Here is a 16,932-nt window from a genome sequence, read left to right on the forward strand (position 1 = left end):
ATATCTTGAAGTGGGGGCTTACAGATTGTAGGTGGATTCAGAGATTCTTTATTTGCAGTTGGTTAAAGGAGTAGGGCTCTATCTAAATACTGGAGTCAGCAGAAGGGAATCTCTAAGTTGAGGATGCTGCGCAGCAAGACTGATGGCCTGCGGCATGACTGTCCCTTGCCGGGCATGGCCTTAGGTCTTGTTTGTACTTTGGTTTCTTACTGCCTCAGACTGCCGTCAGCCTTATCACTTTTAAAGGAATACTGGTCACTTCAGCTTAAACTCCAGCAAGGAGTGGGCATAATAAGGGGCGTCTCACCTTTCTTCCCATCGTGGCCAGAAATTCCATTGTTAAGGTTTTCATAGGGCCCCCTTGGCCAAGAGGGGGTTCGTTCTGTTGCTGGGGGCCTTAGGATTTTTTTTTTTTTTTTGAGATGGAGTCTCGCTCAGCTGCCCAGGCTGGAGTGCAGTGGCACGATCTTGGCTCACTGCAACCATCGTTTCCCGAGTTCAAGCAATTCTCCTATCTCAACCTCTTGAGTAGCTGGGATTACAGGCACCCGCCATCATGCCCAGCTAATTTTTGTATTTTTTAGTAGACACAGGGATTCCCCATGTTGGCCAGGCAGGTCCTGAACTCCCAGCTTCAGGTGATCTGCCTGCCTTGGCCTCCCAAAGTGCTGGGATTACAGGCGAGAGCCACCATGGCCCGGCCAGGATTTTATTTTTAGCTTACAGCAATGACCCACCACATGTATACAGTTAACAGAAACGTAACTTTCGCAAAGCAAAATCTGCTTTCACTGCAGGCACCACACTGTGATCATTTTTATTCCACTTCGTTTCCAAAGTGCTGGGCCTACTACATTAATGTTATGGGTCACTGATGGGTTGTAGATATCAGCAGTCTGCATTATCAATAACTGCCACCTTAAACATAATACAAGTGACCGTGTTATCTGCTGAACTGTAATCTTACTTCATTCAAGTTTCAAGTGTGGGGGTGGGGAGGAACAGATGTATACATATACACACACACACTCAGATCATAGTGAGGTTATACTCATAATTTGTTACATGAATAGGGATCCTATGATGTAACTCTTGCTCACTTAACTCATTTGGCCATAAACACTTGAAATCTGTAAACTCAGATCTCATGTTAAATAAATGAAGATTGAACTTACTGTAAAATAGTGTATTAGCAGTAGGTAGTAGGTGCCTATATGGGTCCATGCCCTATGTGCTTGTATGCCTGTATGAGTAGAACTCAACAGCTGTCCTTTATAATAAAGACCACTTCTTAATCATTTACCAAATGACCTCACCATTTGATGCTTTTTTTCTACCTTTCCAACTTAATAAACTCATTCTGTGAGCGATGGGAATCCTCTCAGAAATGTTAATCTACAATTTTAGAATGCCCTGCATATTTAATGGAATCCAAAAGGTTACTGAACTAGGTTATTGAATTTCACATTACCCAGGTGTGATGGTTAATTTATGTGTCAACTTGACTGGGCTAAGGGATGCTCAGGTTATCTGGTTAAACATTATTGCTGGGTGTGCCTGTGAGGTATTTCCAGATGAGCTGAGCATTTGAATCAGTGGACTCAGTAAAGTGAATTGCGTGTGTACACAGGCACAGTCTCACTCTCTTGCATGTGCTTTTTCTCTGTCTCTGCCTGACCGCTTGACCTGGGACGTTGGTTTTCTGTAGATACACAGAAAGGGAGATGTACCCATATAAATAGAAATCATTTTAAAATTACAAAATTGTTGTATACAACTTTATGCAATAGAAGTGAAAATATAATTGAAATTACTTCCTGTAAAAATAGCAAACGTGGAAAGAAATTTAAAGTATGAAATGACTGAAAAAAATTATATGAGCATCTCCGTTTTTACTGAAAAGATATTAAATAAAATTTAACAGCCTTTTTTTTTTTTTTTTTTTTTTGAGGCACAGTCTCGCTCTGTCACCCAGGCTGGAGTGCAGTGGTGTGATCTCGGCACACTGCAACCTCCGCCTCCCGGGTTCAGGCCATTCTCCTGCCTCAGCCTCCCAAGTAGCTGGGACTACAGGCGCCCACCACCATGCCCGGCTAATTGTAGAGATGAGGTTTCACCATGTTAGCCAGGATGGTCTCGATCTCCTGATCTCGTGATCCACCAGCCTCGGCCTCCCAAAGTGCTGGGATTACAGGCGTGAGCCACTGCACCCGGCCTTAACAGCCATTCTTAATAATGACAGACACTAGAACTAGAATGAAATTTCCTTGTCACATTAAAAACTATGTGTCAAATACTAAAAACACATTGTTTTAGAGAGTAAAACCATAAAGAAAACTAGGTTACTTACTGTCATCACACTTGAGCCAATCCTTGCCAATAACACATGAAAACAAAATATATGTGTGTGCACGTATGTGTATATGTTATGCATATTATATAAATCCACACATGTATATTACAATTTTACATTATATTTATATTAAAATAAGCCAAACAAGGAATGTACCACACTGATAAGAAAAAATTTTTTCTGATGGAATAAAAGGCTTGAATAAAATGACAGACATTTTACACTGGAATGAGTAAAAATGTCCACTTACTTTATATAAATTTAATGTAGTTTCTAACTCCCAAAGGAGTAGGATTGGCTATGCATTTAGGATTTTACAGTTAACTCTAAAGTTTATCTAAAGAGGTATGAAGAGCTAATAATTTTTTTAAAAGACAGATTGATGAGATAGAACAGCCTTGTTAGATATCAAAATATATAAATTTGGCAACTAAGATTCTTGGGGAATAATAGACAAACAATGAAACAGTAGAAAGTCACACATCTCAGCATACAGGAAATTTTAGTGTACTAAAGAAGATATTTCAGACCAGTGGAGAAAAAAATTATTTGAGAAAAATCAATTGGGAAATTGAGTTCATTCATCTGAAGGGGGATTAAAGAACACTGCTTTATACGTTACTGCCAAAAACATTCCACACGGATTACATTCTTAAATACATTTTAATGGATACATGAAATTAATGGAGTCAAATAGCTTCCTGGGTGCCTGCTCGCTGCCTGTGCTTTGTTAGTCAGGGGAGATAATGAGGGAACAGACAAAACACCACGATCCTAACAGAACGTGTGCAGTTCAGAGAGCGGGGAGAGAGCCTGGATCTCAGATTCTGCTCCAATGCACACGGTACATTGCGTGACTGCCACCGTGGCTTTTACAACGTTCTGAAGGCTGTAGAAAAACATTGCAAGGGCCGGGCGCGGTGGCTCACGCCTGTAATCCCAGCACTTTGGGAGGCTGAGGCGGGGGGATCACGTGAGGTTGGGAGTTCGAGACCAGCCTGACCAACATGGAGAAACCCCTTCTCTACTAAAAATACAGTATTAGCCGGGTGTGGTGGCACATGCCTGTAATCCCAGCTACTCAGGAGGCTGAGGCAGGAGAATAGCTTGCACCCGGGAGGCAGAGGTTGCAGTGAGCCAAGATCGTGCCACTGCACTCCAGCCTGGGCGACAAGAGTCAAACTCCATCCAAAAAAAAAAGAAAGAAAAAGAAAAACACTGCAAGAGCACACTAGGTGGTAATTTGTCCTGGTTGACAAGGCAAAATGATCATCTTGATTTACATGTTTGGTACAAGTGGAGAATTTCCTTGTATATATTATATATTAATGTTTAGGGGTTGCATCTATTTTATTGTTCTTTTTTAAAGATGTAATCAATGAGTGGAATATTTTACAGCTCAAAACTGGAAGAGCTTAATAATAAATGTGAGACAAATAATACACGGACCCTATCTTAGTAAAGAAAGTCATCATCATCCTCAGATGCCTTTAGAAAAGACTCTTTTCATCTAGCATAATACTATACTATTAACAAGTTTATCTAGTTTAATCTGGGCATAACATTGAAAATGTCATTTTTCCAATGATAGAAACAGAATTGTATTGTTTTCACCAAGAAACAAACATATGTTTCAGTAAAAAAGAGGAAATTGAACTGCTTTCCTTTAAGTACCTATAAAAATTTTAACGTAAGATTATAAGTAAAATGAGGCTTGTTAAGCTTCTAGAAATCAGATTAAGATATTTAAAATAAAAATATAACTGTGGGTCTCAGGTTCTCAACTCAGGCTTCATTTTCTCCTTACATTTTTCCTTTATATTTCCAAAAGTTCTTCAGAACTAAAAATGTGTACTAAATAGGGACCAGCATCAGATTCATCGGTGTCTATAGGTTTCCTAGTAATAGGGCCATTAAAAATAAATTCCAAAGCCAGAATGAACAATGACTTTATCAAGGCCCCTCTGAGTGAGAGACTAGCTTTGTAATGTAGTGAAATTCCAGGCATGCCAGGTTTTTCTGCGTAGTATGGGAAGCCACCCCTGAGTCTGTTCACATGCGTTCAGCTCATCACCCCTTCCATACTTCTCTGTGTATGCAACTCTGAGGTTTGAATTTTAGAAACTGGAAATCTTACAAAGCAAAATGTGTGGCAATTAATAAGATTGACTATGGCAAATTCTTAATGATCTGGGGAACAACAGTTTTTAAGTCTGGGAATAACATGTGAAACCAGCAGCTACATTTCTAAGTGGCATCTCCATTCTCACTGTTGGTGAACGTTAAACTGTTGCAAATTCATTTTATTTTTAACCTAAAAAAACTGAAATCACAAATTACTAGGAGAAATCAATCACATGACGCACTCCAAAGTTAAAGGTACGTCAGCGTCAGCTCCCCTGACTCTCTGTCAGTGGCTGATTCTCCACTCCCAACCACCAGCCATCTCGATTCTGCACTCCAGTGCTTTTCAGTCTTCTAGACTCTGCTGAACTAGGAGAGAAATCTGGGGCTTCAACAAAGTCAGTGCCAACTTTTTAAACTTACCTTACCAAGTTAGAGGAAAAAACAAAACACCACGTACCATCAGAATCATTGTGTAAAAGAAAGACCATTTTAACACCAGAAAAGAAAAAAGTACCTGACCGCACACTAAAGCATATTCCTTTCACACTGCAGACATTTGGCCTTACACATATTTCACTCCACTGAATTTATTCTTTCTTTCTTGGCTGGCAGATAGGTGAAAACTTGTTTGCTATACTTGGGAACCATTGGTTTCGATCAAAGATAAGTTGCCTTTAGAGAAAGAGAAGTCTAATCAATAGAAAGGAGGGCAAGGAGGGATAATAGTTTGATATTTTTAGACATAGCTGATTAGGAAGTGTTTGTTTCCCTTATATGTTTTAGGATCTCACCAAGAGGGATACGTTTTTAATACTCAGGATGAGATTAGCCCAAGCCATTCTGTTTTTATAAATTAATCTATTTTGCTTGTCAAACTTTGTTCCTACATTTTTACTCCTCTACTACAGGGAGAGTTAGTGAAGTCTTTTCTTTAGTTTTCATGCACCTTTTGGGTGTGTTGACGAGTGAAAAGGGACCCTCTTTCTGTGAAGAGGAATGCTTGCATACACTGCAGGTTTCTTTTCACAAAGTTGTGTTGCTCTAAGATGTCACTGACACATTCCTAACAAAACCCAACCACAGCAGTGATGTCGTGCTACAATGTAGATCCTTTCAGCTATATTGAAGTCTTGTGGTAAGAATTGAAAAGGTCAGATGTTGAGTTTTGTACCCTTAGGTAAGTGTCAGAGAATAAAAATTCACTCAGAAATGCCTGTGTCAGAGAGGGTGTTTGAGTTGTCTCGGGATGATACAGTAGTCCTCGAACACTTATTCATTCAGGTTTTGAGGAACGCAGATCAAAGAGGCCTGGAAAGGTCACTCAAGCTGTTCTACTAATACCTAGCACCGGTGTGTACAGAAAGTCCACAGTGTTGCCCAGAATGCAGCGGCTGGGCCTGACTGCCTTTGATCCTTATCTAGAAACTCTGCTAGCATATGTCATATGATTGAGGTAGGGTCTTTTATTGCTGCAATTAAAACTTCTCAAGTGCATTATATTATCTCCACCCCAGCTAAAAGTCCCAGACATTGTTTAGAAAGTGGGGTGAGTGATTTGTCAGATGCTGGGGCGGCTTTAGGGGCTGCCGGCTCCCACACCCTCCAGCACAAGATTTCTCTGACTTTTTTCATTTACATCTCACCAAACAGCATAATGGTCTTAAAGTTTGCTTAGTCCTTTGACTTCCTTTATCACATAGAGATGGCAAACATTCTGTTGCTAACTTGAAGTGGCTCCAAGCAGCAGGACTGGAAGGATATTAAACCAGTAAAAGCTTATCAACTGATTCATTGATATGCTGTAAATTCCAGGCTTTTCATTTTGCTTTTGAGGGCGGCCATAAGTCAACACATTAGTAAGCAATTTGCTGACATCAAGATGGATCACTTTAAAAGCCCTCCTGAGTAGACAGAGTTCACCTGGGTGCTTTTGTTAGTATATTTTTTAAAAATGTATAGCCAGCTTGTTACTTGTAAATGACCAGTAATTGTTTTACATATCAATAACTCAAACTCCTATTTAGTTTATCAAGTATCTGATATGTGAGGCTTAAAAGGAAAAATTACACTAAGACATTCATTCTTTGTAAAATTGAAAATGTTTAGGTATTTTGTCTGTTTCTGTAAAATTCATAATATCAACCACTTGTTTAAAAACTAGAAGTCAGTTGTCATTTGTTTTTGACAGTTCTTGCCCTTTCAGTTACTAAGGTCATCTAACTCACATAAAAAGTGAGGGAGTAAATAAAGGAATAAAGAAAGCTGCACACAGAAGAATCTGACAATTAAAAATATTTAATAGTAGCTACCCATAGGATATTACTTTGAATTAACTACAATAGTTAATAAATGTTTATTTGACTTCTAAAAGTACCACCCTTGCTAACTTTTGAATACTCAAAGCTGTAAGAATATTCATCCCAGTTCACTTTTTAAATTTGTCATAAATGTCTATGGAAGGACTTTCAGTATATTTATTAATAAGCCAATGTCAATGTTATAAGCTAAAGTTGATGTTTTACTGAATTTTGACACTGAAAGTAACTTGAAAATCATTTTAGGTAGGCAGTGTTTTTTCTTAGTTCCCCCAAAAAGGATTTCTACTGCACTCCTTTGGAATATGTACATTTGAGGCATATATTTGCTCTCATTTCTCATCTGTTGCAAACCTAAAGTCAAAATTTCTTGAATGCTAAGGGCCTTACAAAGATGAATTGGTGCTCCCCTGAATCTAAGGCACTCATTCAAGGAGATAAGCAATGCACACAGGAAAAAGCTAACACTGGGCAGCTGACGTGTGTGGAATGAAAGGAGCAGCAGCGCCCTGTGAGAGCTCAGAGAAGAGAGGTCACCTCCAGCCCAGGTACCTGGGACACATGGATCCCACCAGTCATTCATGTGCAGTCAAGGAAACAGAAAAATCTAACAGTGATTCACTGAACTGAGTCAACAAGTTTGGCCGGACCATAAGATTCACACAGGAAAGGAAGGAACAAGAAGGAAGGAGGGTGGCCCATGGGGAGTGACCTGGGAGAGTGTTCCCAGAGGACAGAGGCTGTTGAGGGGAGGCGGGTGGAGCTGGGCTCCAGTGACTTGCACTTGTGGGTCTTGCCACCCTGCTTCCCTCTGCCTCTGTGTCCTCACTCCTTCCTTCCCAGGTCCCCGTCCCACTGGCTGCATCTGCCAGAGCCCCTTGTAGGCTGACTTCCCAAGAAGCCTGGCGATCCCTCCCTCACTCCGTGTCTCCCGGAGTCCAGTGCCACAGCAGCACGCTTTCCATCGTCAGCGGGGCTTTTCTTGCTACACGGGAGCTCTCTGTTAAAGGAACCAGTGTTTGTCATCCAGACCATCAGGCTAGCACAGTGCCTGTTCTATGGCAGCTGAGCAACTCCCCAACTCTTTTCACCCCAGCCCCTTTAGAAACTTGTCATTCACCGTGCGGATCCTGTAAGTGGTAAATTTAAGTTAAAATTATTTACTTTAGATTGATTAAAATGCATATTAATAGTCTTTAACCACCATTACATATAAAGGGAATTGTTTTTCTCATTGAGGAAATGCTTTAATTCCTCTTAAGGAAGAAAAAAGTACGAATTGTTAATAAGTGTAAAAATGATATTTGGTTACATAGGGTAAGTGGATAGTAAAATATAAATTAGACTCAACTGCATTAAAAGTCTATGTGAACTGCTTTCATGGACTGGCACTTGGAGTTGTGTACTTTGTGAGCCTTCATTGTAAAGGGTGTGCTGACCAGCCCCTCTGGGCAGACACAGGTGCAAGGGCCCAGGTGTGAGCACCCAGCCCCCGCGCCTGTCTAGGTGCACGTGGAGGCCGCTCGGGTGGTTCGCGCCTGCTGCAGGGCACGCTTCCTGCAGGGAGCTGGGGAGAGACAAATAATAAAATATTTTGTTACAATTTTCAAGAATAAGTGCCAGGAAGAAAAATGCAAAGAGAGGAAGGGGAGAGAGAGTGAAGTGAGGGGTGAGATGTTTGAAATAAGGTGGAAATGTCTGAGGAGATGCACCCTGAACCCAAATGGAGGAACCGTGCCGTTCCCTGGAACCTCTGTCCAGGCAGAGAGCAGCACGGCTTAGCATGTGGGAGGGGCAGGCTGGCAGAGTGTGAGCCGCTGGGCACAGGTGACCCTTCCAGGACCCAGGCCCCTGTGAGGCCCTGAGCCGGGCGCTGAGCAGATAGGTCATTTTCAAGAGGGCGGCCCACAGCCACGTGAACACTGGAAAACTGCCCTCAGAGCCCCGGGGGTGCGAGGTCAGCAGCTGGGACCCAGACCAAAGAGGGTGAAGAGGGCAGGGCTGGGGACTCCCAGGGAGAAGGGGCCATGGCTGGGCCCCTCCAGCACAGGCGCTTCCTGGGAGCCTCTGCAGGGCGTGCCCATGGAGGGGAGGCTCAAAATAACCAGATGAGACGTGCAGTTGGGCCTGTAGCACGCAGGGCTTGGGGACTCTGTTCCAGGTGACAGGAGGGCGGGCGGTCATGGCCTAGTGCCATGAAAATGAAACACAGATCCCTGTTTAAAAGAAAGAAAACATGGGAAAGTGCCATCCAAGTACTAAAAGTATAAAGCTGTATGTACTTTGTGGCCTCTCTCTCCAGTGGTCATGTAGTTTTTTTTATTTGCTGTTTATTTAATGTTATTCTAAGAAAAAATTAAATTATAAATGTTATGACTTTCACAGTGCATCTTTACACCAGAATGTCAGTTTTAAGTGCAAATATTAGAGCATTTAGTTCATACGTGGAATCACCAAAAGCACACAGTTCGTATTTCCCACCCCCTAGGGCACACACATTTCCTTCTTTGCAGAGGAGCTGGATGCTAAGCACGGCTGGCTCTACTGTTTTGACTTTGGCTCTTGATACACACACATTCTAGTCAGGCCCTGCCTTCAGCTCACTGAGGAGTCAGGTCTGCAAGGGGGGCCCTGCGTTTTGCATCCCCTGGAAAGCGGGTCCAGGGAAGTGACTTGCCTAAGAGAGGATGTGGCGCAGGATGTCACTGTCAGAATTTGAAGAGAAAAGAGAACACGTGGGACAGAGGCAACGGCTTGAAGCAACAAAGGCTAAGAATTTTCCAGATCTGGAGAAGATAGAAGCCACAGATTTAAGAAGCCCAAGGAAGCCCAATATGATTTTGTTTTAAGTGTCTAGTGAGCCTGCAGAACACAAAGCACGGAGTCATCTTGGAAGTGGCCAGGAACGAGGATAGACGATGGCAAACCCTGGGACCTGCAGATTTCCCAGTGGGAACGGCAGAAGGTGAGATGACATCTCCGTGTGTCGGAAGAGACCTAACCGTCAGTCTAGACTTCCATATGAACCAAATGAAATATGAAATTTACATTCAAGAAGAGAGGCAAAAGAAAAGCCAGACAAAAAGTGTGCCACTAGAACGTCTTCGTTAAAGGAAATTCTAAAGGATGCCTTGCATGAGGAAGGAAAATGGCCCCAGACGGGAAATCTGAGATGTCAGTGGTAAAAATGTGAGTAAATCTAATAGACATTGATTCCACCAAACAAGAAAAATCATGTCTCAGGTTAAAAGAGAGAGAGAGCTTATGACAAAAATAACATAAAGCAGGAGAGGAAAATTAAGTATGCTCAGATCCTTGTATTGGTTCAAGGGATAAAAATTCCAATTTAGACCTTAATAATGTAAGTATGCACTTCTAGGGCAATAGCTAAAAGAATAGAAACAGAGTTTTAACCTTCAAAACAGTAAAGAGAATGAATAGAAAACTTTAATTGAAAAGAGCAAAAATTAAGAAACCAATGGCAGGGCAGATGGAAGACAGAGCAGGATGGGTGCACCGTTTGTCTGTCAGTAACAACACAAAGCAGACTGAGTGCTCCAGCACCAATCAGATTATGTATGTGTTACTCAGAAGAGATGCCTGAAAACGCGAACAGTGTGTGTGTGAGTGTGGTAACGTATTATACATACTATAATATACACATAAGCTCTTTACAGAAGAAAGCTGATGTGCTGATACCTGACAAAAGAGATTCTAAAGCAAAGGCATCATTAGAGATAATGGTGTAGAACACCACACCGAGCAACTGTAGCACATATTTTCTTTCAAAGTACAAATATATCATTATAAAAACTGACCATATACTTGTCCATGATGCAGATGTCATCATAGGTCGAGACATTTATGTTTTATAATTTCAGCTTTTAGATTCGGGGGTGCCTGTGCAGGTTTGTTACTGGGTGTACTGCAGGACGCTGATGTTTGCGGTACAGATGATCCTGTCACCCAGCTCATGAGCACAGTACCCAACAGTGAGTTTTTCAGCCCTTGTGTCCCTCCCCAGTCGTCCCAGTATCTCATGTTACCATCTTTATGTCCACGTACTTTAAGAAACTTAAGTCGTGTAGAGTATGTTCCCTGACCACAGTGCAGCTCAGGCTAGAAATAAATTTTTTTAAAAAAAATAGAACTATCTCACGTTTGAAAATAAACAGTTCTAAATAACGTATTAATCGAAGACAAAATTATAATGGAAATGAGAAGAAGTTTCAGTTGAATAGCAAAAGTACATATCAAAACTTGTGGAATGGAATATTTCATCAAAACCTGTGGAAAGGAATATTTGCGTCTGCCATGCTAGGTTTTCTTCTATGGAATCAAACACCTGAGTGTGCAATTAGTTTGTGATTCTTATGTATATTAAAATATCCTAAGCATTTATTTGCTTTCTTGCTATATTACACCAGTTACCATTAAGACTGGAGCACTAAGTGTTAAGGGCCACCCTCCCTGAGATTTATTTGGTATATATGCAAAATTGACAAGTCTGTTTCTTTCAACAAGCGCCTACTATGGTCGGTGCGTGTACTGAGCTCTTGAGAGGGTTTAAAGGCAGGGTGTGACGACAGGTGCAAAACCCTTTAAAAACCCTGGATGCTATTATCAGCGTTAAGAACAACAGTCCTGGCCCCAGGACTAATAAAGGAGATAGGACCTGTATGCCACAGTGACTGAGGCAGAAGGAGGCAATAGGTGACATCAGTATTGGACCTCAGGGTCTTTGTCATCAATAGGGCCACTTAGGAGTCACCCAACACAGTTGTTCAGAGCATATGAGCTCTATTTCCATCTAAAGTGTTGGAAGGAAAATGTACTTTAAAAAGTCCTAATGATGCTGTCTTTGGAAGTTTATCTTGAGCTAAGTAACTCATTTATGTAACATCAGGACAGCCGGGATTGCTCCAGGCATCCTGTAGAGAGAGCGATACACTCACGTATGATAGAATATATGCACACACAGGTGACACTGTAACATAAATGCATATAGATGTACATACATATTTATATGTGGCCCGCACACTTACTCTGTTCCTCTCTCAAGTGGCTTCTGAAAGCGCACGCACAGCGATACCCATGCTTGGAGTTGGGAGGTGACACCTCCAGGAATGATAACTAATGCTGTGTTAAATAACTTTGCATATTTAAAAATGTCATCGGTAACTTCTATGACCGTGGTTCTTAAACCTGAATGGGCCTCAGAATCACCTGGAGGGCTTGTAAAACAGATCGCAGGGCTCACCCCGCGGACTGTGGCCTCGGCAGGCCCGGGGCGAAGCCTGAAGCTCTGCTTTTCTCACAGATTCCCAGGAGCTGAGGCTGCGGGTCTGGGCCCCACCTTGAGAATAAACACCCAGATCATATCGATCATTTCATTCAATTGATCAGTCATTCCAGATAGTACTTTTATGTCCAAAACTAATCTCAGAACATACCTCACAAGTTGAAACACTTTGCAAGGTCTGGACTAGAATGTGACCCTTTTTCTGAGGTATAATTTTGAAGGAAGAAAAGATCTTGCTTTTCAGGCATATGTGGAAAGTATCTCACACTTAAAAACAATTTACAGAAAATCTGAATTACAAAGCATCAATTGGAGGTAACTGTGTATATTTCCAAGTAATTTTTCCTTTTACAATGTATAGAGAACTCTTCTACTTTCAATAATTTATTTAGATATTATTAGATATTTGAAAGGCCAAGGAATAAAGAAAATTAAAATTAAAGCCTTAGGAAACGTTACCGATTCAAGACCCTAAATTAAGATACAGCTGCTTGGCAGTTATAATTACATTCAGAGTGAAAGAGCATTTGACTCATAAATAGAAAAGCAGCTTCCACCAGGCTTCCAAGTACGGCTAATCCCAAAACACAGGTGCCTGGAAGATCCTCAGCCACCCCCTTCATTCAAACCCCAACCCTTGTGGACTGCCTGCTGTGTTCACAGAATGTTCTTTACTCAAAAGGACCTCTCATCCTTAGAGCCATACTCATTCTTCTAACATCCCAGGGACAAAGGCAGCTCATAGTCTCCACAGCACTCGACCCTGCGCTGTCTCACGATCTTTTTGCAGAAGGGAGAGAATTGGAAGAGAACTCCATGTCCTCAAAGGCACCTTCAGAAGTCTGGTGATTTAAATACTACGTTCTGCCAGGTTGCTCCACATTAATAAAAAAAAGAAAAAAAGAAAAAGTGAACGTGAGGACTCCAGTAGACTAGAATATTTGAAACCTGGACAGTCATGGACCATCCAAAATGCATTTTCCCCATCACATATCTAAATGTGTGAGATCTCCACGGGACTTGTTCATTTCATCCTTCTTTGTGCTTCAAGCTCGATTCCATGAAGCAGATGTAACTGCTGAATCAGGGAACTTCTCACTGCTGGACAAATAACCCCCCGAATTTCAGTGACTGAAAGCCAGAGCTTCGGTCTCATAGGACAGTTCAGGTGTCCTGGCTTGCAGGCAACATGCCAGCCTGTGGGGCTCGGGAACTGTCTCCCTCTGCCCTTTATCTGCCACCCCCCGGGCCTGGAGAACACCCAGAAGAGACATGAGCCACGTCCATCTGGAAGAACTACTTCACGTGGCCCCACCTGGGCATGGGGGAATGGGAAATGTCATCTCTGGGTGAGCCACAGCTCTGCACTTGAAAGGACAAGCAAGAGGGCAGGAAGCGTGGCTGACAGTCACCATTGGCACAACCTTTTACACACCTTATTCTCCTTTGCTTTACACTCTTCACATGTCCTAAAAAGGAGCTGCTGGTGTGGCCCTGAATGAGCCACCTACCTGTGCCTCAGATGACACCGGTGGCCACTCTGTAATGACTCAGACCTTTCTAGTGTAGGATGGCTTGAGCCCGGGAGGCCGAGGCTGAGTGAGCATTGATGGCCCCAAGCACTCCAGTTTGGGTGACAGAGCGAGATGCTGTCTCCACCAAACCAAACAAAAATACCAAAAAAACACAAAGTACTGTATTCAATTAATAAACGTTGAAGTGATAATATTTTGGATATGTTGGGTCAGATACAATATTAAAATTAATTTCGCCTTTTAAAAAACTTAATGTGACTGCCAGAAATTTTAAAATTACATACGTAGCTCACAGTATGTTTCTATGGGACAGAGCTGATCCTGCGAAATTTGAACTTTTCTCTCAACTTTTAATTTCAAATGTGTTCCTGCTAATGGTCAAAGCTCACAACCAAGAAAACAGCAGGGGAGGGAAACAATATACCCTTTTCCCCTACCCTCCTAAATTCTTCAGCTGGAGCCCTGTAAGTTAAGCTTTACGAGAAAATTACACGGATTTACTTAGTAAGTCCCATGTGATATGGAAGCCTTCCTAAGGCAGCGGAGACCCGAAGGGGCAGCAGAGACCCGAAGAGGCAGTAACGCCTGAGCGCTTTCTATGCTAGGTTGGATGAGGACACAGAGGTCGTGGGGAAGCGTGACAGGACAAGGGGTGAGCTGAGGGTGGTCGGTGGGAACCACGGCAAGGCCTGTGTGCTGTCTCCTCCCGGCTCCCTCCGTCTTTGGAGACGAGGGTGCCTCTCACAGGAGGGTCCTATGACCCACTTTGGGGGTGGGGAGAGGTCAGACGGTCCCTCCTGCAGCCGTCATTTCTCAAATTCCTTTGGGAAGGAATGTTTTTTCCTTAAAATATTCAGTATGCCAAGGTGCCGTATTTTGGGGTAGTGTGTTCTGGACTCCATCAGATAGGGGTTCTTGTGGTCATCTGTCCAGATAGATTATCTGGATTTATAGTTAAGTAAAATAGACATATATCTATTTCCCTAAAAAGTATTATTCGAAGACAGAGACGAGGAAGGTTACCAAAATAGATGGTCAGGCTCGAGAGCGCTTCCCTGCAACCTCCACCGAGCTCAGGTGTGAGCTTACCCCCCGCTCTGTCCTCCTCAGTTCACAGAAATCAGCCACCGCATCCTGTGCTCATACAACACCAACATTGAAGAGCTCTTTGCAGAAATCGATCAGTGCTTGGCCATAAATCGAAGTGTTCTTCAGCAGTTGGAAGAAAAATGTGGCCATGAGATCACAGAAGAGGAATGGGAGAAAATCCAAGTGCAGGTAGGTTTGGCTGGCAGCCTGGCAACCAGCAGACTCAGCTGCAGCTGCAGAGGCTGTGGGGAGTGGCATGTGGGGGGAGGTCGAGGACTCACTTTGGGGAGCCTAGGAGTGTCAGGTCCGGGGTGCAGCCGTGGAGGCTGTGGGGGTGGCATGTCGGGGGAGGTCGAGGACTCACTTTGGGGAACCTAGGAGTGTCAGGTCCGGGGTAACCGCTGCCCTAGCTGCCCCTGCACCTGTGGTAGGACTTTCCTCATGGGCTTTAGGGTGACGGCAAAGGTCCCTTCAGTTTGAAATTCTGGAAGTTCCTGTTGGATGTTGCTTATCACAGGTGGGTTACTAACCCTTTCCACAGTTCCCAGGAGTAACAGAGTGTGTGTGTGTATATATATATATATAATGCCTGTGATTTTAACACAGAATGAAACTTCCGCATGTTTCGAAGACCCATGTCTCGGGGCACGTGGTTCGCATTTCAGTTGAAGTAACTTTCTGCTGTGATGAAACTAACCCGCGTGGCCTCTTCCCGTCCTGTGTGCCGCAGGCTCTGCGCCGGGAGACCCACGAGTGCTCCATCTGCCTGGCCCCTCTCTCCGCTGCTGGCGGTCAGCGCGTGGGCGCGGGCCGGCGTTCCAGAGAGATGGCCCTCCTGTCCTGCTCACACGTGTTCCACCATGCGTGTCTGCTGGCACTAGAGGAGTTCTCCGTGGGAGACAGGCCTCCTTTCCATGCCTGTCCTCTCTGCCGCTCCTGCTACCAGAAGAAGATTCTTGAATGTTGAATTCATAGTCAAGGAAAGTTAGGTAATTCTGAGGAAAAAAGTTTACCATCATTTTGGATGAACTGCATGAGTTCTGGGTTAAGTACTACAATGTAATCTGTTTCCCAGGGAAATAAGCTATTGGTAGTTGTAGGAAATCTTAGTATATTTTAAAAGCTGACAGCCCACCTAATTTTAATCTTTGGTCTCTAAAAAGTAAATTTCAAATTTATGAGTTTAATCACTTCAAATATGAATAGCAAAAAATGAGAGCTTGCTTACTTCTAAAAATTGAGGTTAAGATATAGCTAGTGTCTGAACAACACTCCTTAAAGTAAGTTCCAAATGTAAAACACTCCTTAAGTTCCAAATGTTTTCCGCTAATACTTTGTCCTAAAGCCTTTGCCATTCCTAATACTCGTTTTGTAATAATTGCTGTATTTCTGTGTAATAAAATATAAAAATAAAATATTCAGTGGTATTCAACATCAAAAAAGTGCAAATTTTAATGTCTTAGAGCAATAAAGACTGTTTTAGTTCACACATTTTAAAAAAAAGTGAACCTTTTTGGATAATTGTTTTTGTCACTGGTTTACTATTACTGGGAGCTTGGTTATTTACAGTAACCAGTTACAGTCTCATCGGTTAGGTTACCCCTAGCCGAGTAACAGATAAAGCCCCAACTCTCAGTGGCTCGCTGAAGACACATGATTTCTGAGGTGTCCAACCCATGTCAGCCATGGGTGAGGCAGGGCGAGGGTACACCATGTGTGACCCTGGCTCCTTTTGTCTTGTGACACAGTCTTCTTTGCCCCCGAGTCCCCAGTGAATCCTGTCACTGCTGGTGGAGGGGCAGGAGGACATTGTTCCAGGCCATGCTTGGGAGTGGCGCTCATCACTCCAGCCACAGGTAACTACAAGGGGCAAGGAAAGGGCAGGGCGTGGGCCCAAGAGGAAGAGGCCAAGTGGGTGTGCACATGGCATGGGCTCAGAATAACCCAGCATCTAATGTGAGAAGAAATGCCAAAATTTCTATTTATTTTTATCTCATCCCTTAGAAAAAATACTCTCCTATGTTTTGTGATGTACACATTATATAGCTACATATGTATGTATCATTTATGAATAAATATGCATATATTGGGGTGTGCTCATTTTTTAAGGATGTATACTATCAAAAAATTTGCAGACTAATTTGGAGAATGTTTTAAACAATGAGTAAGCACTTTTATTCTAAGAGCGCAGAGGGAAACTGAATCACAGAA

The 16,932-nt window shown here is 42.7% G+C and overlaps 1 protein-coding gene across 31 annotated transcripts in view; it reads left to right on the forward strand.

Moving 5' to 3' along the window:
* Positions 1-16,163, forward strand: part of RNF32 (ring finger protein 32) — a 37,185-nt gene extending 21,022 nt beyond the window's left edge. For 18 of the 31 annotated variants that reach the window (XM_063815887.1, XM_063815888.1, XM_063815885.1 and 15 more), the window contains 2 exons: positions 14,743-14,910; positions 15,452-16,163. In XM_063815887.1, the coding sequence (XP_063671957.1) occupies positions 14,743-14,910; positions 15,452-15,688 (405 nt within the window). In that variant the 3' untranslated portion in view covers positions 15,689-16,163. Of the gene's footprint in view, positions 1-14,742; positions 14,911-15,327 lie in introns of all 31 variants that reach the window. The other 13 variants (XM_063815899.1, XM_063815902.1, XM_063815897.1 and 10 more) reach the window with 1 other exon arrangement.
* Positions 16,164-16,932: the final 769 nt, after the last annotated feature.

The sequence above is a fragment of the Pan troglodytes genome, chromosome 6 (genome assembly GCF_028858775.2).
Source record: "Pan troglodytes isolate AG18354 chromosome 6, NHGRI_mPanTro3-v2.0_pri, whole genome shotgun sequence".
NCBI classification, from domain to species: Eukaryota; Metazoa; Chordata; class Mammalia; order Primates; family Hominidae; genus Pan; species Pan troglodytes.